At 56.9% G+C, this 25,781-nt stretch overlaps 1 protein-coding gene across 3 annotated transcripts in view; it reads left to right on the forward strand.

The window, feature by feature from the left end:
* Window positions 1-25,455, forward strand: part of ARHGEF4 (Rho guanine nucleotide exchange factor 4) — a 111,067-nt gene extending 85,612 nt beyond the window's left edge. For 2 of the 3 annotated variants that reach the window (XM_055128971.1, XM_055128972.1), the window contains 10 exons: window positions 4,796-4,968; window positions 16,602-16,781; window positions 17,690-17,866; window positions 18,243-18,422; window positions 19,522-19,754; window positions 20,837-20,966; window positions 22,614-22,745; window positions 23,485-23,728; window positions 24,210-24,284; window positions 24,651-25,455. In XM_055128971.1, the coding sequence (XP_054984946.1) occupies window positions 4,796-4,968; window positions 16,602-16,781; window positions 17,690-17,866; window positions 18,243-18,422; window positions 19,522-19,754; window positions 20,837-20,966; window positions 22,614-22,745; window positions 23,485-23,728; window positions 24,210-24,284; window positions 24,651-24,802 (1,676 nt within the window). In that variant the 3' untranslated portion in view covers window positions 24,803-25,455. Of the gene's footprint in view, window positions 1-4,795; window positions 4,969-13,187; window positions 13,483-16,601; window positions 16,782-17,689; window positions 17,867-18,242; window positions 18,423-19,521; window positions 19,755-20,836; window positions 20,967-22,613; window positions 22,746-23,484; window positions 23,729-24,209; window positions 24,285-24,650 lie in introns of those variants that run through there. The other variant, XM_055128973.1, reaches the window with a different exon arrangement.
* The last annotated feature ends 326 nt before the right edge of the window (window positions 25,456-25,781 follow it).

The raw sequence follows: 25,781 nt of genomic DNA on the forward strand, positions 1-25,781 counted from the left end.
TGCAGGATGATTTGCTCGAGACCAGTAATGTCTCCATTGTGAGACTTGTGACTGTTTTTGGCATATCGAATACGCCATGGGTAGCTTGCCAGGCTCTGCCGTGCGGGCAGGATACTCTCGGTAGCTTGACGGGCTCTCTGAGAGGGGCGGAGGAATCGAACCCGGGTCAGCCTCGTGCAAGGCAAACGCCCTACCCGCTGTGCTATCGCTCCAGTCCAAAAAAAAAGAGAGTCAGTCTCTTTTTCATTAGGTAAATTTAAACATATCAGAGGGAACTAAAGTGTGAGAAGAAGAAAGCAAGTGTTTGGTCCAACAGTGAGTGATCTCAGTACAAAGTGACATTTTCACTTGTATGTCGGTGGCCACACATCTGTTCAAGATGGATGTCTGTGAAGTGAATTCCTTGAAAGCTTACTGTCAGCTGTCAGGTGCTTGTTACTACCGAGATACATGGAGACAGTTTAGGTGTTCAGTGCCTTAAGTAATCAGATTAGTTTAACTTAAACGACATTAAACTAAAAAAAGCCTTCTCCACTGCAAAAGAAACGAGGCCTAAAATAGACACCTCACTGATTGGGAGAAAATATTTACTCATCACAAATCAAAGGTCTAATGTTTAAGATATATAAAGCACTCTCAAATCTCAAATAACAACAAAAATTTTAACGAGGCAAGAGATGAAGTCAATTCCTCAGAGATGACATAAAGGTGACAGACATGTGAAAAAAATGTTCATCGTAGTCAGTTACAAATCCAAAAAACAGTAAGGTGTCACCTCATACCAGCAAAAACAGTCTATATCGAAAAGCCAGAAAGCAATAACTTCTCACAGGGATTCGCATAAAAAGGAACTCGTTCACTGCTAGTGGAACTCTTGCCTGGTTCAACCTCTACAGTTTGGAGTTTTTCAAAAATTTAAGAACAGAGCTTCTATTTTGATCCTCCAATCCTCCTCCTGGACATCTACCCCCAAGAACACAAAAACACTATTCTAAAAGGACATATGAAGGGCCAGAGTGATAGTTCATCGAGTAGGGCATTTGCCTTGCACGCGGCCGACCCGGGTTCAATCCCCAGCATCCCATATGGTCTCCCTAGCAACACCAGGAGTAATTCCTGAGTGCAGAGCCAGGAGTAACCCCTGAGTATTGCTGGTGTGACCCAACAAGCTAAAAAGTAAAAAGTAATAAATAAATAAAAGGACATATGAGCATGAATCCCAAAGGACATGTGTTCATCATTTCATTAATTACAATAGCCAAGATCTCAGGTGCTTATGGATGAAGAAATTGTAGCATATATACACAAGGGAATACTCCTTGGCAGTGAGAAAAGACAAGATCTTACAGATTATTGCAATTTGAATGGAATTGGAGGAAGTTATGCTAAGTGAAGTGAATTTTAAAAAGACAAACACCAGGTGGATTACTTTCATTTTCTGGATGTAAAGAGTACAGCAAGGTTTACACAATTCTCAGTGAAAACAACCCAGAGATATGGTCAATAGAACTATGATCTCAGGTATTATGGGGAGAGGGTATATCAGGGGATATTGGGATGAAATTGGTGGAGGGATCTGGTGGTGTACGTGATGTAGAATTCCTGCAAGTATAAAATAATACTATTGTACTATAATAAAATTATAAATAAAATAACTATCAAAAACAAATGTAAAGTTTTTTTTTTTTGCTTTTTGGGTCACACCCAGCGATGCACAGGGGTTAACTCCTGGCTCTGCACTCAGGAATAACTCCTGGCGGTGCTCGGGGGACCATGTGGGATGCTGGGAATCGAACCCGGGTCGGCCGCATGCAAGGCAAACGCCCTACCCGCTGTGCTATCGCTCCAGCCCCGACAAATGTAAAGTTTTAAATACTAAGAAACTATTTAATACCCATCAGCCAATAAAAAAAAAATTTCTGACAATGCCAATTCCAAGAGTGTCTAGGATGGAATATTCATGCATACTGTCAATAGTCAAAATTGGTAGACTGCCTTTGGGAAAGAGCTTGGCATACCTGGGACCCAGGATATCACACTGAAGTATCTATGCCCTGGAATGTGAATTCAATACAGAAGTGTGATTTCACTTAAGAGGATAGAATCTCAGCTACTGGAATGCTTATGGCATTCCAAAGAGCCATGAGCCATAAAATATATACACAATTTGTGGCATTAAATTTTCCTAGACAGGATTAGAAAAATAATTTCTAAAACATCGTTTAGGCAAGGGTCTTTTTAAAAAATGGAGACACTGAAAAATATAAGAGAAAGTCTGGAACTTGTTCCCAGGAGGTATACAGATGTGCCCTCTATACCTTCATTCAAATGGTCAACTATAGTGTTAAAGTTAAAGTTACTCTTGAGACGAGGGTTACAGTTATGATTGGATTAGGATTAGGGTTATGACTAAATTCACAGTTAGGCTAAGGGATAGAATTTCAATTACTGGGGCCGGAGCGATAGCACAGCGGGTAGGGCGCTTACCTTGCATGCGGCCGACCCAGGTTCGATCCCCGGAATCCCATATGGTCCCCCAAGCACCGCCAGGAGTAATTCCTGAGTGCAGAGCCAGGAGTAACCCCTGTGCATCGCTGGGTGTGACCCAAAAAGAAAAAAAAAGAATTTCAATTGCTATCATAGTAAAGTTTCAGGTTAGGGTTACAGTTAAAGTTAGGGTTTGATTTTGGTTTACAAATAGGGTTAATGTTTCAGGTTTGGGTTATAGTTACAATTAGCGTTAGAATTTCATTTAATTTAAGATATGGGTTAGGCACACATCAAAAAGAACAAGAGCATCCAGTGTTGATGGTGTGGGGAGAAAGAAACTCTCCTTCATTGTTGGTGGGAATGCCGGCTGGTCCAGCCTTTCTGATGAACAATATGGGCATTCCTCAAAAAGGTAGAAATTGACCTTCCACATGACCCAGCAATGCCACTTCTGGAAATATATACCCAAAAGCACACTGCAGAAATGCCATATGCACTTCTATGTTTATTGCAGCACTATTCACCATAGCAAGAATCTTGAAGCAATCCATGTGCCCAATAACAGATGACTGGTTAAAAAAACTATGGTACATCTGTATCACTGTATCACTGTCACCCCGTTGCGCATCGATTTACATCTACACAGTGGAATGCTATGCAGCAGTTAGGAAAAATGAAGTCATGGAATTTGCTTATAAATGGATGGATGTGGAAAGTATCAAAGTATCATGCTGAGTGAAATGAGTCCGAAGGAGAGGGACAGACATAAAATGATTGCACTCATTTGTGGGATGTAAATAAATGTCATATGAGACTAATACCGAAGGACAGTAATACCAAGGACCAGGAGGATTGGTCCATGGTTGGAAGCCTGTGTCAAGTGCTTGGGCAAAGGCAGCTGGGAGAGAGAAGGGACGTCTACAACAAAGGTAGTTGGAAGAGAACTGTGTGCTGAAAGTAGGGAAAGGATAACTCCTCACTATCTGTACTGCAGACCATAATGCCCAAAGGGAGAGAGTGTGAGAGAGAGGGAGAGAGAGGGAGAGCTGCCAGAGAGGCAGGCTGGGGGAAGGGGAAGGGTGGAAAGGAAACTGGGGCCATTGGTGGTGGGAAATGGACACTGGTGGAGGGATGGGTGTTGGAACACTGTATGACTGAAACCCAATCATGAATAGCTTTGTGACTGTGTAACTCACAGTGACTCAAAAATAATATTAATAATAATAATTTTTCTTAAAGATATGAGTTAGGGTTACAAGCATTGAACTTTGGATTAGAGTTTGGTTAAAATTAGGGCTAGTGTTAGAGTTAAAGTTTGGGCTGTGAATAAAAGAACTACATACGAATTCATGAAATGCAAGATGCGTATTTGGTGAGAATGAAAAAATAAGACATAACTGCATGAGCAAGGTGGGGGGGGAGAAAAAGCCAGTAAGAGAAGATAGCCACTTAGTTAATCTGTATCACGGTTCACACTACGCAACGCTTAAAGGAAATAAATTGTTTTTTCTTATGCTGTATAATGAGTACAATGTACATGTTAATTTTCGAACTATATTTGAATGTTGATGTCTGTGTATGTGGATATACGTGGCTAAATATAGAAATTGGCTGTGTATGCACATATACTGAGAAATATACATAAAATATGCATTTCAGGGATAGGATATAGCTCAGAGGGCTGAAGAGCACTCCTAGCATGGTGCGGGGCCTTGGGGGTGAACCCTGGCACCACATGGCCTCCAGTGCACTGCCAGGCATGGCTCTAAAACCAAAAATAAAAGGCTCTAAAACCAAAAATAAAAGAAACATAAATTTCATAATAAATGGACAGTATTTTTCTTTTTCTGATTTTTTGGTCACACCCAACGGTGCACAGGGGTTAGTCCTGGCTCTACACTCAGGAAGTACTCCTGGTGGTGCTCGGGGGACCATATGGGGATGTCGGGGGTCCACCCCAGGTTTTCCACATGCAAGGCATCGCTCCAGCCCTGAGGGTGTGTTTCTTTCAGATCCTGTTCTACCCCGGAAATAGTGGTTCATGGTTCTGAATTGAATTCTACTGGAAGGGACTGTTGAATATGGAGTATTTCTTTGTCCAAAGGTGTCTCTTTGTCCAGGGGTTGGTAGGACCTTGGTGGTTGATGATGACGAGTGACGGTGCATGACAGTCAGCCTGTCTAGTCCCCCAACCCGACTCTGATTCTGAAGCCCAAATCATCTCAGAATCCAGCCCCCGCCCTTCTCCCGCGGAAGGAGTGCTCGTTCTGAACAGGATGCTGTCTTTTTCTGTCCCCCTCCCCAGCGCCGCCCTGCCAGTTGGTGTCTCTGCTTTCAGCCATCCCCGACGGAGCTCTCGACAAGGCCAGCTGTGCTGATGAGCTGGGCAGTGAGGAAGACCTGTACGAGGATGTGCACAGCTCCAGTCACCACTACAGTCACCCCGGAGGGGGCGGCGAGCAGCTGGCCATCAACGAGGTAGGGTCAGGGCTGCACGGGTTGGGGGATGGGCTAGGGCAGCTGGCGCGGCGGCCGGCAGGACAAGCCCAGCACCTCTGTCACACCCGGAAGCCCAATCTAAGCATTCCCGGCAGATGTGGACACACTCTCAGCGTGCGGCTCTCCCATATGATTCGACATATATGGGCGGAACTAGTCTGAGTACAGCACCCTCCCTGTGGCCCTCCCCGTGGCCCTCCCCGTGGCCCTCCCAGGACCTATTGGGACCTGGAGCAGGAGAAACAGCATCCTGGAACGAATGATGTCCAAGGCTGACTCTCTCATGCCTTTGAAAGAGCCTGTGCTCGGCCAAAGGGAAGCCAGAGCTAATCCCCACCCCTTCCCAGCCCTCCGGCCAGTTGTCCAGCAGTCTCAGGACCAATGAAAATGAATTTGATCCTCTTCACTTAGAGAGCTCAACAGTTGCCATGGCAACCATGTCATGTTAACATATTTTGCTGCCTCACGTTTTCCTGCCTAAGCAAAGGAAAGGCGTGGAAAACATCTAGGTAAAACCACTCTCATGGCAAGTTTTCATTTTGCATTCTCCAAACAACGAGAAATTTTGAGACCTTGACTCCCCTCTCTTCCTCTGGCTCCTGTTCTCTTCCCCTTGTTTTTTACTCAATTTGAAGAGGGCTCTTGAAGATCATGTGCAAGTTTGTTTGCATTCGTTATTGCACATCTATAACAACACCATGTCCTGCTCTAGAGCATGAGGAGACCAGGATTTCCACTTTATTAAAACTAGAATTGAGGGGCTGGAGCGAGAGCACAGCGGGGAGGGCGTTTGCCTTGCACGTGGCCGACCCAGGTTCGATTCCCAGCATCCCATAGGGTCCCCCAAGCACCGCCAGGAATGATTCCTCAGTGCATGAACCAGGAGTAACCCCTGTGCAATACCGGGCGTGACCTAAAAAGGAAAAAAAATAAAACTAGAATTGAAGGGACTGGAATTGAAGGGGCACAACAGGTATCTGGTCCCCGAGCCTGTCCGGAACGATCCCTGAATGCAGAGCACGATTAAGTCCTGACCAACATGAGGTGTGTCCCCCAACAAAAAGAACTGACCACTCAGGATCTTGCAGCACCCAAAACTGTTTTCCTCAGAGGGGAGTAGCTTACAGACTGAATAACCCTGTAAGTGGGTAGCTGGGCAGTCTCTCAGGGACCCTGAAGAGTGTGATGTCCTCACTACCACTTGCCACGCAGGCCCACCAGTGGAATCTACGCAACTTCCTTCCTGGGAATTTCCTGGGAAATTCTCCTTCCCAGCCCCACGCCAGAGTCTCAGTCACCATTAACTGATACTTGATTCAAAATCTGTAACGCCCGTAAGGCCCAAAAGGGGAGAAAGAGACAGAGAGACAGAGAGAGAGAGAGAGGGAGAGAGAGAGAGAGAGATAGAGAGAGAGAGAGAGGAAGAGAGAGAGAGGGAGAGACAGAGACAGACAGAGACAGAGACAGAGAGAGAGACAGAGAGAGGGAGAAAGAGAGAGAGAGGAAGAGAGAGACAGAGAGAGAGGGAGAGAGAGAGACAGACAGAGAGAGACAGAGACAGAGAGAGAGAAAGTGGTGTCACAGAAGCAAGCGGTGGGATGGGGTGGGGAGGGGAGGGAAACTGGGACCATTGGTGGTGGGTGTTGGAACATTCTATGGCTGAAATCCAATCATAAACAACTTTGTAAATGTGTATATCACTGTGCTTCAATTAAAAAGTAAATGGGGGGAAAGACTACGATGCAGAAGGTATACACCTCCAAATACTTTTTCCCAGGCAAAAGACTTTCTGTGCTTCTCTTAAGCAGTTTTGATGGGAAAGAGTTAGGGAGGGCGTTTGCCTTGCACGCGGCCGACCTGGGTTCAATCCCCGGCATCCCACATGGTCCCCCAAGTACTGCCAGGAGTGATTCCTGAGTGCAGAGCCAGGAGTAACCCCTGAGAAATGCTGGGTGTGAACCCCCTGAAAAAAAACAACTCCGAGGGCCAAGGATGCGGCTCAGTAGTAAAGCTCATGCCTTGTATGCATGAGTTTAGTCCCTGATGGTAATACATATACATATATGTACATATATGTATATATGTCTATAATACATGTACATATATAATGCATGTGTGCATACATATACATATGCACATATGTATTTGTGCACATATGCACATGCTACCTGTGTTATGTGTACATGAGGACTAGGCTGTCCTAGTGAATGTGAATACCTTGTGTGACCTGGTGATCTCTCAGTACAGCACACTGGTGAAGGTGATACAGGAGGAAGAGCAGTGTAAATCTCAGAGGCACTGGACGGGGCTTGTGGAATCGGCCGTCAGTGCTGTGGTGTCAGAGTCTCCCCCTCTGCCTTTTTTGCCGCCATAACTCCTAACGCTGCGCTGGTATGGAGCTTGCTGCCGGTATGGAGGTGCTTTTGGGGTCCTTGGTGAGTGGTTTATTCCAAGATGCTTAGATAATGCAAGCCAAGATGAGGAGATGGGGCCCTTGCAAGTGTGAACTGCAGGACACCTATTCGGGCCGCTTAGCTTAAAGTTTCCTGTTTGAGGGGCTGGAGCAATAGCACAGCAGGGAGGGCGTTGGCCTTGCACGTGGCCGACCCGATTCGATTCCCAGCATCCCATAGGGTCCCCTGAGCACCGCCAGGGGTAATTCCTGAGTGCAGAGCCAGGAGTAACCCCTGTGTATCACCAGGTGTGACCCAAAAAGAAAAAAAAAAAAAGAGTTTCCTGCTTGCTGTTTGATTGCAAGTCTTCCCCGATACCTAAGGTCACTAAGCGGGCAGGGTGTTAAGCTTATCTAAGGTCACCAAGTGGCTATAGGGTGTTGTAGAGGCCTTGGTGCTGTGCCAGGTGCTGGTCTTCCCTGAACCCAGAGCAGGTGCCTTGAAAGTCAAACTGCCCAGCGGTGGGGACCACGCCAGGCCAGGCCAGTGACCCTCCACACCCAGTGGTGCAGAGGCTGGCGGAGAGGCTCTGGCCTGCAGCCTCTCGGATTCCTGATGAGTAGGAAGGCCGTGGAATTCGGCCCCCGAGAGGCCAGACTGACAGTGCCCCGGTAGAGCACTTGCCTTTTTATGTGGATCTGGTTTCCATTCCCAGCACCCTGCATGGTCCCCTGAGCTCACATGTGATCCTGAAGCAGACAGCCGGGAGTAAACTCTGAGCATGGCCAGGTGCATCCCTGCACCCCGCCCCCCCCAAAAAAAAATCAATTCTGGCCTGAAAGAGGCAGCACAGGATGAAACGCAGGGCCCAGATTTGGAGACTGATAACCCCGGTATGACCCCGTTTTGCCACCAGTAGTAGCGGACCTGGGGCCCGCCAGTTGCTCCTTGGAATGTGATTTCCTCTCCGAGGGTGGAGGTGGCAACAGAGCCCGAATGGCAGCGACAGGAGGGTCATTGTGCCCAGCTCGGCCGGGTCCAGGAAGTGCCTGTTAGGTTTGCGCTCAGCGCTGGGCCCTTGCTCGTCAGCTGCAGAGCAGGCTCAAGGCTGGTGCCCAGGTGACAGGCTCGTTTACCTGCCTGCCCAAGAGCAGCCTGGGCCCACCTCCCCCCTGACCCCTCACCCTGCACGCCTGGCCTTCCCTGCCTCTGCGTGTGTCGGGCCTGCTGTGCTCCGGGTGGGATTCTGAGAAACGGCAGAGGGGACAGCAAAGGACTCCGCTGTGCTTTGAAGGGTGTGGTGTTCCAAACGGTGATGCCCCGTTGGTGCCAGTGACCGCAGAGGTGACTCAGCCATCAGTGCGCAGAGCACAGAGAAGAGGGAGCCGTGCGGGCCTGGGGAGGGGGACCCAGCGGGGTGTGCCCCCCGCACGCAGAGGTGAAGGCGAGCTTCCTGTCCTGATGTGCTCCTGTGATGCTGCTCCGTGTGTGTGGCACGTGGCCACTGCACACTCCGGTGCCAGGGGGCCCCGACCTGGCAGTTGTTGCACCCAGGACAGTCTCCTCATTCAGGGCGCTGCCAGCTGGGGCAGAGCTGGGAGGCGCATGTGTGCATGTATGGGTGTGTGTGTGTGTGTGTGTGTGTGTGTGTGTGTGTGTGTATGTGTGTGTTTGTGTGTGTGTGTGTGTGTGGCACCTGCGCCCTTCTGGACATGCCCTGTGAAAGGGAGGACTCGGGCAGACTTATTTCTTCCGCATCCCTCACCTAGCTTAGACTTGGTGCTGAGACAGTTGCCCCACCCCTGTAAGATGCTTTCACAGACAGAGCAGGCAGTGGTCTGCAGGACCCCTCGCTCCTTGTGGCACAACCCTCTGGGCTTCCCCTGGATGTCCATGGCTCAGCCACTCTACAAGGTCTGAGTGGGCCCCCCTGGGAGCCTGAGCCACTGCCAGACCTGGGGGGTCTGGAATTGGGAAGTGTCCTTTGACTTTGTCCCCCCCTCACCCCTGCCCCATGCCCAGGCTGTGAGAGGGGGTTTGAGGGGCGGTGAAGGGGGTGCTCAGGAGGGCTTTGGTTCCCTGAGGCCCCGTGGCCCCAGATGAAGGTAGCATAGTGCCTGTGATGTCACCGCTGGGAGAACAGGGGGTATCCCCGCACCTCATGCTATGAAGAGGTGATACCCCAGCGAGAGCACATGAGCATCAGACATGTCCTCTGAGCTGGGTGGTCAAGCCAAGATCAATCACTGAGTGGTCAGCAGAGCAGGGGGTAGGGCAGGGGTGCACAGAACTGGGAGTCCAGCAGGTATAGCACCCCCAGAGAGCGAATGTGCTGTCCACCCCTCTGTGAGACACCAGTAGTCGCTGCAGGACACAGGGTCCACCGCTTAGGGGAGTCAATCTGGTGGTCCATGGGGCGGGGCCTATGGTGGGAGTGGTCTGTTGGGCGTGGTTGATAAGGGGCGTGGTCTATCAGGGGCGTGATCTGCTAGAGGCGTAGCCCACGCGGGCCTGGTGACAGGCAGCTCACCACTATGGGTGGGGTAAGAGAAGCCCACACACGTGTGCGTGGAACTCTGCAAGACTTGCCTAGACTTTTGACATGAAGACAGTGGACACCTCTAAGTCCAGGACATAGGACTTTTTAAAACTGTGAAGCCCTTCTGGAGGATGAAATTGGACCTCTGCCTCTCACTAGCTATCAAAATCAACTCAAGATAGAGTGAAAATTAAACACACTTCCTGAAACCATAAAATGCTAGAAGAATATAGGAGGTGGGAGGGAAGTCTCCATGCTCCTCGGGGCAGCGATGTTTATGATGTGAGACCAAAGGCACGAATAACAAAGATAAGCGAGATTTATTGACCTGGACAGCTTCAGCAGCACGAGAGGGGCAAGGATGGAAAGGTAATTGGAGGATACATTTGTAGCCAAGTCTCTAGTAAAGGGCTAATATCCAAAAAATATAAGAAACTCATATCTTCAAAGGAAAAATGAAAACAAGTAATCCAATTTTAAAGGTAGGCAAAAGACTTGAATAGACATTTCTCAAAATACAAAAATTAATAAATACAAATGGGGCCAAAAAGAGAGTACAGTGGGTAAGCTACTTTCCTTGCATGCAGCTGACCTGGGTTTGATCCTTGGCAACACATGTGGTCCCCTGAGCTGCCGGCAGTGATCCCTGAGTGCAGAGCCAGGAGAAAGCCCCGAGTTCTCCTGGATATGGTCCCCAAACCAAATAAAGCAAGATGAAAATGGCCAATGTGTGTAAGGAAAGGTGCTCAGCGGCACTGATAGTCACAAACATGTCAATCAAGGCCATGATTGGAGACGTCACTTCACACTTCTTAAAATGATTGCTAGCAAAGAGACAAAAGAGGGAAGGCGTAGGGATGGAATTCAGAGGCCTAATGCTTTCCTTGCACGCAGGAGATTCCTGGCACCACGCGAGCAACCCCCCCACCCCCAAATGCCAATCCAGGAGTAGCCCCTAGAGCACTTCAGGTGTCACTCAAAACAGATAAACCGAAAAGACAGAAGATATGTGTGGGTGGGGGCCCAGGGATAGCTCAGGGGCCAAGCACCTGCCTTGCAAGTGTAAGTTGACAAGTTCAACCCAAGCTCAGCCCCATGAACGCCACAGATGCCAGACACCCTCGCAGCTCTGCTGCCTGGCACCCTCGGTGACAAGCAGGGCGTGATTTCCAGACCCCCACGACCAGGTGTGTGAGCACCAAGACTGAGGGTGTGTGCCCCCAACACATGTGGGAGCACAGTCAAGCAAGTGGCCCCAGCACGCACTGCTACCAGGATGTGCATGAGCGCCACCCTAAGAAGACTGGCCCCTGGCAGGCTGTGTGCCAGCACCACGTCAGCGGGGTGAGCCCCGTGAGCACCCCGGCCAGTGTGGGAGCAGTGAAACTGAGCAGGTGAACAACCTCTAGATTTGCAAGATTTTTTAAAAAAAATGTGGTTAAGGAGATGGGGGAGAGGGAGCAGTGCTGGAGAGAATACGAATTGGTATAGTCACTACGGGGAATAGTTGGGAGAATTAAAATTATTTTAATGGAACAAATGTGCTGGACAGCTCAGTGGGTAGGGCATTTGCCTTGCTCATGACCATCCCAGGTTCAGACTCCAGCACCACATACAGTCCCACACGTCCTGCCAGAAGTAATCCTGAGCGCAGAGCCAGGAAGAAGCTCTGAGCGCTGCCAAGGTGTCTCTCCCTCCCTTTCAAGATGGGACTACTCCATGACCCAGCAATCCCATTTCTGGTGTGTGTGTGTGTGTGTGTGTGTGTGTGTGTCTGTGTGTAGGAAATGAAATAAGGATGTTGGAAAGATATCTGCATTTACATGATCGTTGTAGCGTTGGCCCAAATAGCCAAGACATAGAAATATGTGCCAATTATCAGATGAATGATAACCTCTAACATATGTGCAGAGATATGTACAGAAAGTATTGATGAGTCGTAACAGAGATACTGCCAGTTGTGATGGAATGGATAGGCGCCATGCCAAATGAGTTAAGCAAAGTCACAGGATGACTGTGCTGTCACTTAAGTGTGGAGTCTAAACTTTAAATGTATGGAAACAGGAAGCTGTTGTGACTGTTGCCTCAGGTGGGGGATATGGGAGAAGTTGCCGAAGGGAATAGAGTTTCAGCGGAGCAGGGCAATGATTAAATGCCCCAGATCTAACTTTCATCATGGTGACTATCTTATGTATTTATAATTTGCTAGGGAGATAAATATTTTTTCCCAGTCAAGTTCATATTTTATTTTTTAATTAATTTTTTATCAGTGAATCACCATGAGGTACAGTTACAGGCTTACAAACTTTTGTGTTTGCGTTTCAGTCATACAATGATTGGTTACCCATCCCTCCACCAGTGCCCATTCTCCACCACCAATGATCTCAGTATCCCTCCCACCCACCCTCCCCACCCCGCCTCTGTGGCAGGGCATTCCCTTTTGTTCTGTCTCTCCTTTTGGGTGTTGTGGTTTGCGATAGAGGTATTGAGTGGCCATTGTATTCAGTCAATAGTCTATTTTCGGCAGCTCTCAACCCGAGCAGGGTAGGGAGGTAAATCTTCAGTGTACTTATAATTTGCTAAAGGGATAGAGCTTAGTCTACACTCAGAAAAAAATGGGAATAAGTATGTAAATTGGTAAATGTCATTAGCTTGATAGATTATTGATTGTGATATACATGTCTATAGGTATATGCGTATACATATAACAAAATAGTAAGGTGTGCCCCTTAAATATGCAAAACTTTCATTTGTCCAGTAGACTGCAGTAAAACGTGGGGGTGGGAGTCGGGTTGGGGCTGCAGAAGCCAGCGGCCTTCCCGCAGAGGAAAGGGCCGCTGAGAAAGGATTCCGAGTAGGGTCCTGCGGGGAGTTCAGATCCTCATCCATCACCACCATCTCTCAGCGTTAACTCCGGGAAGCGGGACCCAGGGCAGCCCACGGTGCTAGGAAACCCTGGCCGAGTGTCCCAAGTGTGCTTGTTGCTGCAGGATCCCCCAGGTACCCCGAGTGCCACCCAGGTCATCAGCCCGCCAGGCCGGCGGGGGAGGAGGACTCTTGGTGGTCCTGGCTGGGAAGCAGCTCCGCTCCCGAGAGCCCGGCCCGAGGCCCCGCCCCAGCCCGCGCAGGCCCCGCCCCAGCCCCGCCCCGGCCCCGCCCCAGCCCCTCCCCGGACCCGCCCCTGCCCCCCGCAGATCCCGCCCCGCTCAGGCCCCGCCCCTCTGCGGCTGGTTGCTAGGGCGCCGGCCGGCCGGGAGACGCGGCCCGCAGGTTGCCGGGAAGCGCGCGGGCCCAGCCCCGGGCCCGGCGCCGCCTCGGGCTCCGCCCCCCCGCGGGCGCTCGCTGCCCCCCGCCCCCGGCCCGCGGCCATGGCGAGGCCCCCGCACTGCCAGGGCCGCTCGACGACGGCCGGGAGCGTCCTGCGCGCGGTGCTGCGCTGCAACCTGCCCCCCGGCGCGCAGCGCGTGGTGGTGTTCTCCGTGCTGGCCGTGCTCGTGCTCATCAACGTCGTGCTCATCTTCCTGCTGGCCTTCCGCTGACCGCCGCCGGGGCCCGCGGTGGGTGAGTGCCGCCGCCCGGACCCCGCCTCCCGCGCGCCCCGGGGCGCCGCCCGGCCGGCCCCGCGCCCCAGCCTGCGGCCGACGCGCTCAGGGGCGTGGCGGCACTTGTGCCCGGCGTGCATGCGTGTGCATGCGTGTGCAGCGCGTGTGTGCAGGCGGGCCCGGGCCAGCGGTGCGTGTCACCTGCGCCCGGGCCCGGGGGATGTGCGTAAAATGGCGCGGGTGCGGCCCGGCCGGTGCCCAGGGGGCGGCCGCGGCTCCCGGGAAGCCGCAGGCATGTGACCGGGCCGGGAGCAAGCGAGCTGGACGCGCCTGCAGGGGATGAGGTGGCTGCGGGATGCACGGGCTCCATGTTACCTGCGGGGGCTTTGCCATTTTAGAGCCTCGGGGGTCTCGGTGCGCACATCCCCCGGCCCCCTGCGGGTGGGCGCGCACCGCGCTCTCGTGCCAGACCGAGACCAGGATGAGCCCGCAGCGTGCTCGGGAGAAAGGGATGGGTGGTCTTCAGCAGACACGTTGGCCTTCTGGCTCCCTGTCCAGGCTCCTTCTGCCCCCGGGACTTGGATTTGAACTTGGCCCGTCACTGGGACAGCTCCTCGGTGTCCCCCACATAAACAACCCCAACCTCAAGCCAACTTCTGCTCCAGGCCCAGGTCACCCCAGGCTTCGCACCCACCCAACCCCCAGCCCCCAGCCTGCATTGGCATCTTAGCGTGGTGTGGACACACGTCAAACCCAAAGGGCCTCTGCCCTCCCTGAACCCCAGTGGCCTCTGGGCCTTCGGAGAGGCGGGCTGTGTCGGACTTCTTGGTGATGTCCCAGACGCAGTGACCATCAGCGCGCCCGATCTGTGAAGGCGTGACCACCCCCATCTGCATCTTCGCGGCAGCAGGGCCTGGGGCTAGCCCTGGAGGACTCCGGAAAAAGCAGGGAGCACTTTTTGCTCTGGAACTTTGTATGTGGGAGATGCCAGATCTGGTTCTGGGCCAGAAACGTTACGGGAAGGAAGATGGGAACGAGGGCCTTGTGGGTGCACTCCCTCCTCCCCGCCTGGGGCCGTCGTCGCCCGCAGCCTCTGCCCTGTCCTGGGAGCAGTGTGTGAGCTGCTCTCAGCCCTTGTGCCCTGCTGGCCAGCGTCAGGGAGCAGGTGGACAGGCTAGCCGACGGCCAGGTATCAAGAGGGAGTTTCGATAGCACAGCGGGTAGGGCGTTTGCCTTGCACGCGGCCAACCCGGGTTCGATCCCCGGCATCCCATATGGTCCCCCAAGCACCGCCAGGGGTGATTCCTGAGTGCATGAGCCAGGAGTAACCCCCGTGCATCGCCGGGTGTGACCCAGAAAACAAAAATCAAAAAAAAAGGGGGAGTTTCAAGACGTCCACTTCTTGGGATAAAAACTAAGTTTCTCTCCTGCCTCAGTGTAGCCGAGAGCTCTAGAAGTGAATCCTTCAGATACCTTGAAAAGTAGTCCGTGTTCACCCACACGCACACCTGGACTTACATATATCCACATGTACACATACGCACAGCTGGGGCCCGCATCCCTGAGTGGAGTGGCACCTTCCTGCAGCCGTTCCCACGGGCTCTGCCAGCACCGGGTGTTTCTTCCTCGGCCTCTGCCCACTCCATGAGCCACTCCACCGCCCCCTGGGGGCAGCAGGCTGTGGCCCCCTGTACCCTCCCATCACGCTGAAGCCAACAGAGATGGCCCTGGGGTCCAAGACCCCTGCCCAGGAGGTTATGCCCACACCACATGTCTTCCCAGCTGGATCAAGGGGGTCCCTGCTCCCTCCCAGGAATGTCCGAGGCCCCTGGATGGCATCTGTGGCAATTCTTGCCGCCGGCAACCATCTGCAGCCCCTGCCGGCTGGGCGTGTGAACTCAGGTGCACGCAGTCTGCAGTTTTCCGAGGGATGGTTTTGTTGGGCTTTGGAGGAGGCTCCCGAGTGTTGCTGTACCCGCAAGCTCTAGAAGCGATGTGGGATTACAGTGCTCTGAGACTGTCTACCAGGCAGGAAGCTAGAGGAGGACTCAAGCCTTGAGAGGCGGATGGGCCCGGTGGGAAGATGAGACAGTCGGTACAGAGGCCTGTGGTGATGTGCCAGCCTATATATGACTGCACGGCCAGAGGGCCCGTCGTCATGGGTGCCAGCACTCAGTGCCCACAGAGGAGAGCTGTGAACTACACCTGCAAACAGCCCCTCGCACACCTCCTCCCGTCGCTACCTCTCCAGCACCATTCAGCACAGAAGGGGCAGAAAATGAGCTGCATTAGGCCCACAGCACAGGGTGGCTCCAAGCCTGGGCCTCCCCTGGGGGAGGAGCAGCACCCCTGCATCCTGGAGAGAAAACATCTGTCCCAGTGTGAGACCCACAGCCGCCGGGCAGGAAGGAGCCATGCCAGTTCTTGCAGCAAAGTGGGGTTACGCTAAAGAATTGTTGGTAGGTGCGAGCTCGTGAGCTCGGGACGCACGGACGCACGGACACGAGGATGCTCTGACAATGATGCCAGCTCCTGCAGCTGAGATTGCCCCCACCTCCTAGGGCCCGGGGAAGAAGCATTCAAACAACACAAGAGGCTTGGAGCCGGGCGCAGCCTGGGCCATGGGCGACAGCGGTGCGTGGGCCTGGGCGGATGAGTCTGACAGATACACTGACCGTCCAGCCCCGGCCCCCCACGCCCCTATGGGGCAGCATTGCCAGGTGGCCTCGCGGGCACTGCAGAGGCCACAGAAAGCTGGCAGGAAGGCGCCCAGGGCCTCTTCCCTGAGCTTGGCAGCCTCTCCCAATGCCGCTGTGGAGAAGGACCCACCCAGAAGCGCTGGCACAGCAGAAATGCAGCCCGTGCTGGTCCAGCCAGCACCGAGAGCCAAGGCTGCAGGGGGAGGCGGGAACAGCTCAGTCGTTGCCGTGATGGGCGGGGAAGAAGGCACCCCCGGCAGCAGGGGTGGGGGGCATGTGGTCCCCAGGATTCTGGGGGTGCTGCTGGTCTAAGCACGTCCGGGCGGGACTCGCCTGCCGGAGTTGGCGGGTGACCGAGGGGAGGGGGCAGGGGTCCGCAGTGCCCTGCCCGGCTTGGCGCAGCCCGCTGATGGCCGTCCTGTCCTGCTTCTCCCCACAGCTCCTCAGCGATGGCAGCGTGGTCTGCGCAGAAGCTCTCTGGGATCATGTCACCATGGACGACCAGGAACTGGGCTTCAAAGCTGGGGATGTCATTGAAGTGATGGATGCGACCAACAGAGAGTGGTGGTGGGGCCGCGTGGCGGATGGCGAGGGCTGGTTCCCGGCCAGCTTTGTGCGGGTATGGCGTGCGCCCCCTCCAGGCCAGCTCCAGAAATACACGTGTGAAACCACTCTGGGTCCGAAGTGCTGGTGTGACCGCCCAGCGGGCTGGGTGGGGGTGGCGTGGGGGCAGCGGGGGACGGGTGTCTCTGGAGGACCACACACTGAGCCATCACCACCTCCAGCCCTGCTCCAGCCACAAGTCCTCCCTGCAACCCAACGGGTTGTTAGAATACACCGCAAACAACTCGCTTTACTGTGCTCGGTTTGAAAAAACACTCGCATGGGTCCTCACCACCTGCATGGTGGACATTTACTCCCAGGGACACTGAGGCAGGAACAAGTCATTAGGCCAAGAGATGCTGGGAGGGAGCCCCGGGCCTCCCCAGCTAGCAGCAGCCTTAAGTCTCCAAGGAAGGACACTGACCGTGTCCAGAAGGCCAGGGACAGGCGCGACACTACAGTGGGTGGGGTGCTTGCCTTGCACACAGCGTGCCTGGGTTCTGTCCGTGCATCCCATATCGTCCCCTGAGCCTACCAGGAGTACTGAGCAGAGCCAGGAGTAAGACCTGAGCACCCCGGGTGTAGCCCCCCAAGCCCCAAAACAAAAGGAGAGCCGAGGAGAGGTCAGGAGGGGGGCGGGGGCTGGGGGACAAGGGGGAGTTAGGGCTTTCCGCAGAAAGCCCCTGCAACGCCCCCCTGCCTCGCTGCAGGACGCAGCGGCCCCACCCGGCCCGACACTCGGGAAGCAACAGCGGACAGCGACCCGCGCGTACGGACCCACTTAAGGACAGGCCGCGGGCGTCGCGGGCAGGGGGCGGTCGGGTGCACGCGCGCTCGTCCCGGGGGCGGGCCGGGTGGACGGTCCCTGGCTCGGGGGGCCGCGCGGGGCCGCGGGCGGGCGCTGACCGCGCGCGTTGCCTGCAGCTGCGGGTGAACCAGGACGAGCCCGGCGACGAGGAGGTGCTGAGGGCCGGGAAGCGCGAGGTGCCGGGCGGCGGGGCCGAGGCGCAGAGCAGCAAGGACCAGATGCGGACCAACGTCATCAACGAGATCCTCAGCACCGAGCGCGACTACATCAAGCACCTGCGGGACATCTGCGAGGTGAGGGGCGCCGGGGGCGGGGCCGAGGGCGGGGCGAGGACCGGGCGGAGGCGGGGCGATGGTGGGCGTGGCCGGGGCGGGGCGAGGGTGGGGTGGGCCCAGCCGCGGGGCGGGTCGAGACTGGGCGAGGGTGTGGCGGGGCCAGAGACGGGGCGGGGCGAGGGCCGGGCGGAGGCGGGGCGAGGGTGGAGCGGGGCCGGGGGCGGGGCAAGGACCGGGAGGAGGCGGGACGTTGGTGGGCGTGGCTGGACACGGGGGCGGGGCGAGGGGCCGGAGACGGAGCGAGGGCCGGGCGGAGGCGGGGCGATGGTGGGCGTGGCCGGTCATGGGGCGGGGCCGGGCGCGGGGCGTGCTGACGCCCCCCGCCCACTCCCAGGGCTACATCCGCCAGTGCCGCCGGCGCGCGGACATGTTCAGCGAGGAGCAGCTGCGCACCATCTTCGGCAACATCGAGGACATCTACCGCTGCCAGCGCGCCTTCGTCACGGCGCTGGAGCGCAGGGTCAACCGCGAGCGCCCGCACCTCAGCGAGCTGGGCGCCTGCTTCCTGGAGCACGTGAGCGCGGCCCCGGCCACGCCCCGGCCCGCCCTCGCCCCGCCCCGGCCACGCCCCGTGCCAGGCCACGCCCACCCTGGGCCCCAGACCAGGGGACCCGAGCTGAGCACCCTAGCTAGGGCTGAGCAGACGTGGGTGTGGGCGGCTGCTGACTCGTCCTGCAGATGCCAGTGGCCGCCCCTCCAGGTTCCTCTGCCTGGGCCCGACCACGCCGATCCCGAACTCCACTGCTGCTCTCCCCTGGCCCTGGCCCCAGGACCATCCGGCGCCGCCCCTCAGGGCGGGTGGGGGCTGGGAAGGTCAGTGACGGCCTCTCCAGTGGCCAGAGGCCGCCCCAGAGGCGGGAGCACGTAGTTATTAGTCCACTATGGGGCAGGCAAGTCGTGACCCTGTGCCCAGACCCGGTTGGAGGTGGCCAAGTGGCAGGCTACAAGTGTACCGCTCTGCTACAGCGCGGGTTCAGGACCAGGTTCAGCATGGAGTGCTGGCCCAGCATGCACGTGGCCCCGGGCCTGTCCATGGGAGTGGAGGAAGAAAGGAAAAGACAAACAGGCTCCATGACAGGGCAGAGGACGGGGCACCTGCCTTGCACGCAGGCCGCCAGGGGGTTGATCGCTGGCGCCCGACCAGGACTGGCCCCTGAGCACAGCTGGGTGTGGCCCAAAAACAAACACCAAAGATTTAGAAAGCAAACAAGAAAGAAAGCAACCAACCAGCTCAGCTAGTCTCGGTACAGGCGCACAGCTGTGTCCCAGGTGTTGGGTTCGTGTCTGTCTGGCGGACTGGGAGCGCACACTGTCTGACGGTGCAGACAGCCCGGGAGGCCCGGCTGGGAGCCCTGGCAGCCGTCCCAACCTCCCTCCCCCGTCCTTAGGCCTGGCTGTTCCGTCTTCCTTAGCTGACACAGAACCAGAGTTTGGGCTGAGGGGCTGGCTGGGTAAACCAGGTGGGAAGGGGCTGTGCACAGGCCTCCCGTGACCCTCTCCTGGGTGGCGGCCCCTCCTCGTGCCCAGGGAAGTCCGTAGGCAGACCCTGGGTCCCCGCCCCCTCCTGCTGCCTCTGGCACCTGTGCGGGAGCTAACCGCAGCTGTGCCCACAGCAAGCAGACTTCCAGATCTACTCCGAGTACTGCAACAATCACCCCAACGCCTGCGTGGAGCTCTCGCGCCTCGCCAAGCTCAGCAAGTACGTGTACTTCTTTGAGGCCTGCCGGCTGCTGCAGAGGATGATCGACATCTCCCTGGACGGCTTCCTGCTGACGCCAGTGCAGAAGATCTGCAAGTACCCGCTGCAGCTGGCCGAGCTGCTCAAGTACACACACCCCCAGCACAGGTAGGGGTGCTGGGAGCTGCACCGGGTGCCTGGGTTCCCGCCAAAATAGCCCCTGGTTGCACCTTGTCAGTGCACAGAAGGAATGTCGGGGACCGGCCCTGGTTGAGTAGGTCGGAATTCAGCAGGGACAATGCTAGGATTAAGAAGAGACAGAGGGGCTGGAGCGATAGCACAGCAGGGAGGGCGTTTGCCTTGCACACAGCAGACCCGGGTTCGATTCCCAGCATCCCACAGGGTCCCCCGAGCACCGCCAGGGGTGATTCCTGGGTGCAGAGCCAGGAGTAACCCCTGAGCATCACCAGGTGTGACCCAAAAAGAAAAAAAAAAGAAACAGAAATAAGACGAAAAGCCTGCCATTGGGGGCTCACAGCCTCATAGACAGAGCTCTGAGTGTCCTTCGTGTACAGTACTCATTGCGTAGCGCCAGTAATCATTAGAAGAACATTCTTTTTGGAGGGTTGTTTTTTTGGAGGGAAGGTCTGTATCCAGCTGTGCTTAGGGATTACTCCTGGTTCCGTGCTCAGGGGTCTTGGGAAATCATATGGGGTGCTGGGGATCAGACCCATGTTGGCCACATGGAAGACAAGTGTTCCACACCCGAGAACAACGTTCTTTGGTCAGATGCCTGTCTCAGAGCAATAGTATAGCAGGTAGGGCGCTTGCTTTGCACATGGCTGATCCAGGTTAAATTTCTGGCACCCTGTCTGCTTCCCCGAGGCTGCCAGGAATGATTCCTGAGTGCAGAGCCAGGTGCAGTTGAAAAGCAAACCCAGAATGCGGCTATCTACCCAAACTAGACATATACCTATTGGGACAGACGTCTATGTCACGGGCTTTCTCAAGGGTAGACTGCTCTGGGAGAAGGAGCAGAGGCAGAGCAGTTACAGTTACTTCTAGGTCAGAAGGTCCCAGAAGCCGCCCGCCCTCTCCTTCCCTTCATCTGTCTGAGCTCTCAGTCCCAGCAGGGCAGAGGACAAAAGTAGGGTATTCCACTGTGCTCTGTGTTTGTGGAGAGAGGAAGGTGAGGCCCAGGGAAGCAGCTCTGCCGTGGGTCACAGCCCCCTGCTGACCCTCTGCCACAGGGACTTCAAGGACGTCGAAGCCGCCTTACACGCTATGAAGAACGTGGCCCGGCTCATCAACGAGCGGAAGCGGAGACTCGAGAACATCGACAAGATCGCTCAGTGGCAGAGCTCCATAGAGGACTGGGAGGTGAGAGCCGTCCCCTTGCCCTGAGAGTCCCGCTGCCCTGGGAGGACCCCAGGAGAGCGGCAGCCGCGATGGCCCCAGGAGCGAGCAGGCTGGCCAGACTGGTGTCCCAGAGCCCGGTTGGTGCTCCCACCCCAGCCCGGAGCCTGGGCATCGGCGTAGCTGTCCCTGGGGGGTGAGAACTCAGCACCCACCTCGCACCCCTCCCCCCCCAGAGTGCTGCCAGGGAAGGAGAAGCTACTTCCTCTGCCGGGGATACCCACAGGGCCCCTTAGCTCCACCTGAGTTAAGCCCAGGGACTCCCACACAAGGGCCGGGCCAGTCATCAGAAACAAGCACACCGCCAGTGTTGGGCCCTCCCAGCCTCCTGGCCTCGTCTCTTCCCTGGACTCTGCCAGTGTTGCCCTCAGAAGTCACCCAGACACCTGCAGATGCCGTTCAGCTCTCCAGAGGCCTTCCTTCCCTTGCCCCTTCACCCCTGCTCAAGCCAATGACTGTTACACAACTGCCCCTGGGCACCTGCCTAGAAAGAATTCCTGGGGTGTGGCTGGGGGCTGAGTGAGGTGGCTTTGATACGGTTTTTCTACTCGTCGGCCAGTTGGTTTGGAAGCCCGGACTTAGCTAAGTGTCCGCAAAGCCCCTCAGCCCAGAGTGCCAGGAGCCGGGGCGGGCCAGCTGTTCTGCACTTCCCAGGAGGGACAGGATGGTGCAAGGTTTGCTGGGAAAGCCCGAAGCCCATGGGTAGGAGTGCAGGTAGCCGGGAAGACGACTGTCACTAAACCCTCAGAGAAGACTTCAGCTTTGATTGTGCACCAGGACGGCACCGTGTACTCAGACCGTTCCTGAGTGGAGTCGGAAACCATATTCTAAAAGCTTTAAAAAAGAAACGGGTGCTGGGGCTGGAGTGATAGCACAGCGGGTAGGGCGTTTGCCTTGCACGCAGCTGACCCAGGTTCAATCCCTGGCATCCCATATGGTCCCCTGAGCACCACCAGAGGTAATTCCTGAGTGCAGAGCCAGGAGTAACCCCTGTGCATTGCCCGGTGTGACCCAAAAAGCAAAATGAAAAAAAAAGAAAAAAGAAACGGGCGCGTGGCCAGGGAGGTGGCTCCAAGGGCTGGAGGGTTCACCCTGTGTGCAGAAGGCGGGGATCGATCCCACATACCTCTTCCTCCCTCCGCCTGGCACCACACTGGGAGTAGGCCCTGAGGACCACCAGGTGTGGGCCAAAAGCCCCAAAAGGGGAAACAAGGGAAACTAATCTCAGTGCGTTACTTTATCCAGGGAAGCCCACATTTCCTTTTGACATGACCCTAGTGAAACACATCAGTCTTGACTTTGTGTGTTTCCACTCGGTGTCTGTCTAACCTTAGCAGACCTGAGCCCCCCATAAGCACCCAGACCCCTGCAAAGGAGGACCCAGTTCTGCGGACTGTGGCTTGTAGGTCCTACCAGGTTTGACACTCCCCTCCCCCCGCCTGGCCCACCATTCCTTGGGTTCCAAGAGCACCCGCTCTGTGGCCGTGGCCTAGCAGTAGGGCCAGCGCCAGCAGGCCTGCAGCCAGCCTCAGTGGGCAGCACAGTGCCCAGCACGAGCTTCCTAAGCCCGAGGTGGGGGGGGTGCTCTCTCATCCTGCCCCCGGCCCGCAGGGGGAAGACCTCCTGGTCCGGAGCTCAGAACTCATCTACTCGGGGGAGCTGACGCGGGTGACACCGCCGCAGGCCAAGAGCCAGCAGAGGATGTTCTTCCTGTTTGATCACCAGCTCATCTTCTGTAAGAAGGTACCGGAACCACACCGCCTGGGCCCCGGGGACAGCGCTAGAGAAGGGGAGGGGAGCAGTTGCCACCGGCCATTGAGGCCGGTCCCTTGGGCCTAGTTGAGGAGGGTCCTCTGCAGAGGGAGCAGCAGACACGCCCCCCCCAGTGGAGGTGGAGGGGGGGACGCCCAATCTGAGCTGCACCCAGGGTGGCGCAGATTTCCACCTTCCAGACCTCCCCGCTGCTTGGCTGGAGCGATAGCAGTGATTGGGCATTTGCCTTTCACGAGGCCGACCCGAGTTTGATTCCTCCGTCCCTCTCCGAGAGCCCAGCAAGCTACTGAGAGTATCGAGCCCGCGCAGCAGAGCCTGGCAAGCTACCCGTGCATATTGGATATGCCAAAAACAATAAGTCTCTCAATGAGAGACGTTACTGGTGCCCACTCGAACAAATCGATGAGCAACAGGATGGCAGTGCTTGCTTCCCAAGCCGCCTTTTCCCTCTGCCAACCCGAGGTCCCCGGCACAGCTCCTTCCCGCCAGCCTTGTTGCTGGCTCTGCTCTGCCCAGATGTTGCCCTTGTGGCCGTCCTCGACCATAATTCTGGGCCCAGCCCAGTCAGCCCAGCGCTGTGCTCTGCTCCTGGGGCTGCCGCCCCGCACTCGGGCCTCGAGGGCCCTGCAGGCCAGCGCCCGCTCCAGGTCAAGTCCTGCCCTGGGACCCGCCCGGGGCAGGGCCTTGTGGCTCATGGCCTGTCCGGCAGGACCTTCTCCGCCGGGACATGCTGTACTACAAGGGCCGCGTGGACATGGACAGCCTGGAGGTGGTCGACGTGGAGGACGGGAAGGACCGAGAGCTGCACGTGAGCGTCAAGAACGCCTTCCGGCTGCGCTGCCGGCCCACGGGCGAGGGCCTCCTGCTGTGCGCCAGGAAGCCCGAGCAGAAGCAGCGCTGGCTCCGGGCGCTGGCCCGGGAGCGGGAGCAGGTGCGGCTAGACCAGGAGACAGGTAGGAGAGCCCGCCTGGCTGCACAGCCGCCCCCTGAGCGGCAGGTCACCGCCTGGAGAGGGTGGCTGGGGTCCGCTCTGGGCCGCCTCCTGGCCCCGGGGCCTTGTGCCCGACACACGGTACAGACAGGCCCTGGGTCGGGACCTTGCAGGAACAGTCCCTGGGAGAGCACTGGCGGGCAGAGTGGGTGCCGGCCTCCAGGGCTTCTCCCAGCTGCTCACTGCACACCCTCCTGTCTGCGGCCCCACCACAGTGGAAAGACGAGACCCGAGACGGGGCGGGGGAGGGTGTGAGGGGACCACCAGAGTAGCTCTTGGCCTGGCCAGCCAAGGGGCAGGAGGCTGTGTGGGTGTGTGCAGGGGCCAGCCCAGAGTGGCAGGGGAGGTGCGGGGTGCAAGCAGAGGCAGAGGGGCGGTGGGCCTGGCAGGGGCCGGGCAGCCAGCACTGAGGCTGAGAGGGACCCCCCTGCACCCCCCCGCAGGCTTCTCCATCACAGAGCTGCAGAGGAAGCAGGCCATGGCGAATGCCAGCAAGCAGGTCACCGCGAAGCCCAAAGGTAAGCGGGCGGGGTCCCACCTCCCCGCCACCCCCGCTCTGGCTCCCGCGGCTGGTGCTGGGTCCAAAGGCTGGCACTGGTCAGTGTGCAGCTGGTCCACTCTCTGTCCCTCACGCCATCCCCAGGGGCACCCTGGACAGGGCTCCCTTCCCTCGCCAGGCTCCAGGCAGTTAGGGTCTCCATTCTACTTACTCACGGGTGAGACTCGGGGGACCACAGCTCCCAGGACCCCCCCCCCTGGGCCCTGCCCTCTGGGGTCCAGGGGGAGCTGCGGGGCCTCCGAGTCGTCAGCAGAGAAGCAGGGTACCCGGCCAGTCAGTGCCAGCTGCCCCGACAGCCCGGTCACCCTGCTCTCCCCCCGCCCAGCCCTAGGCCGGCCCCACCACCTGGCGCGCCAGTGGCCCCCGGGGACGCCCCCCAGCCTGCCCCAGCAGCAGGGCGCGGCGCTGGCAGGGCCCAAGCGGAAGCCGTCCACCTTCTGGCACAGCATCAGCCGGCTGGCACCGTTCCGCAAGTGAGCTCCCCGAGGGCACCGCCGCTCCGACACGCCCCGGGCCCAGCCCCTGTCACGCCGCGAGCAGCGGGCCAGGGCGGGCGCCGTGCCATCCTGTGCCCCCGCCCTGCGTGCGGGGGACGCCACCCGGAGGAGGCTGGCCACAGGAGCCTCCCTGGACACTCCCGTCACCTGCTGCTTCTCCGGAGGGACAGTCTCGCCACACCTCCTCCTTCCCGTGTTCCTCGTGGGGCGGAGGCAGGACTGTAGCTGGCACCATGTCTGTCGGGCTCGGGACCAGCCCTCCTGCAGGCGTGGGTGACGTCAGAGCCTGGTCTGGGGTTGGTTTGCTGCTGCTTATTATTATTGTTTTTTTTTTTGTATTTGTTTTTCCCAACAATGGAGAGAGAAACTGTCGTGACAGAGATTGCCTTAGCCGAAGGGAGCATGAGAAGCCATAGGCTGAATTCTGTGGCCCAGTACCCCAAAGCCGGGGGGCGGCGGGCGGGGGCAGGAAAGTGTCTTGTGCCGGGCAGGGCTGGGACTCCGGGCTCGCCCGTGTCCCACCGACCCAGCCCTGCGGCCCGCGGGGATTCAGCAGCATGTTCCGTCATGGTTGCACTAAACCTTCTCCAACCCAGAAACCACACTTAATTTCATAAAGAAACGTGAAAACGACCTGGTAGCAGCCTTGTTTTCCGTGTGTTTCCTCTGCATGGCCCTTCGTTCCTGTGTGTGTCCTCAGTGCCTCTCCCGGGGCCCAGGGTTACACGGGCTGGGGGGGAGGGGCGAGGGCCCGGGCTCCGCGGTGGAACAGAGCATGCAAACTGTATGCCGTTGGCTGAGACCAGGGGGCAGGCCACCACCCTGGGACAGCGGAGAACAAGGCTCCCTCCTACTCCCGCCTGGGCAGGCGGCCCCCACACACCCTTGCACGACACCCAGGTCACGGGGCTGCAGCCCCAGGGGTCTCCAAACTGACGGGAGCAACAAGACACCCATTT

This window comes from Sorex araneus, chromosome 2 (genome assembly GCF_027595985.1).
Source record: "Sorex araneus isolate mSorAra2 chromosome 2, mSorAra2.pri, whole genome shotgun sequence".
NCBI lineage: Eukaryota > Metazoa > Chordata > Mammalia > Eulipotyphla > Soricidae > Sorex > Sorex araneus.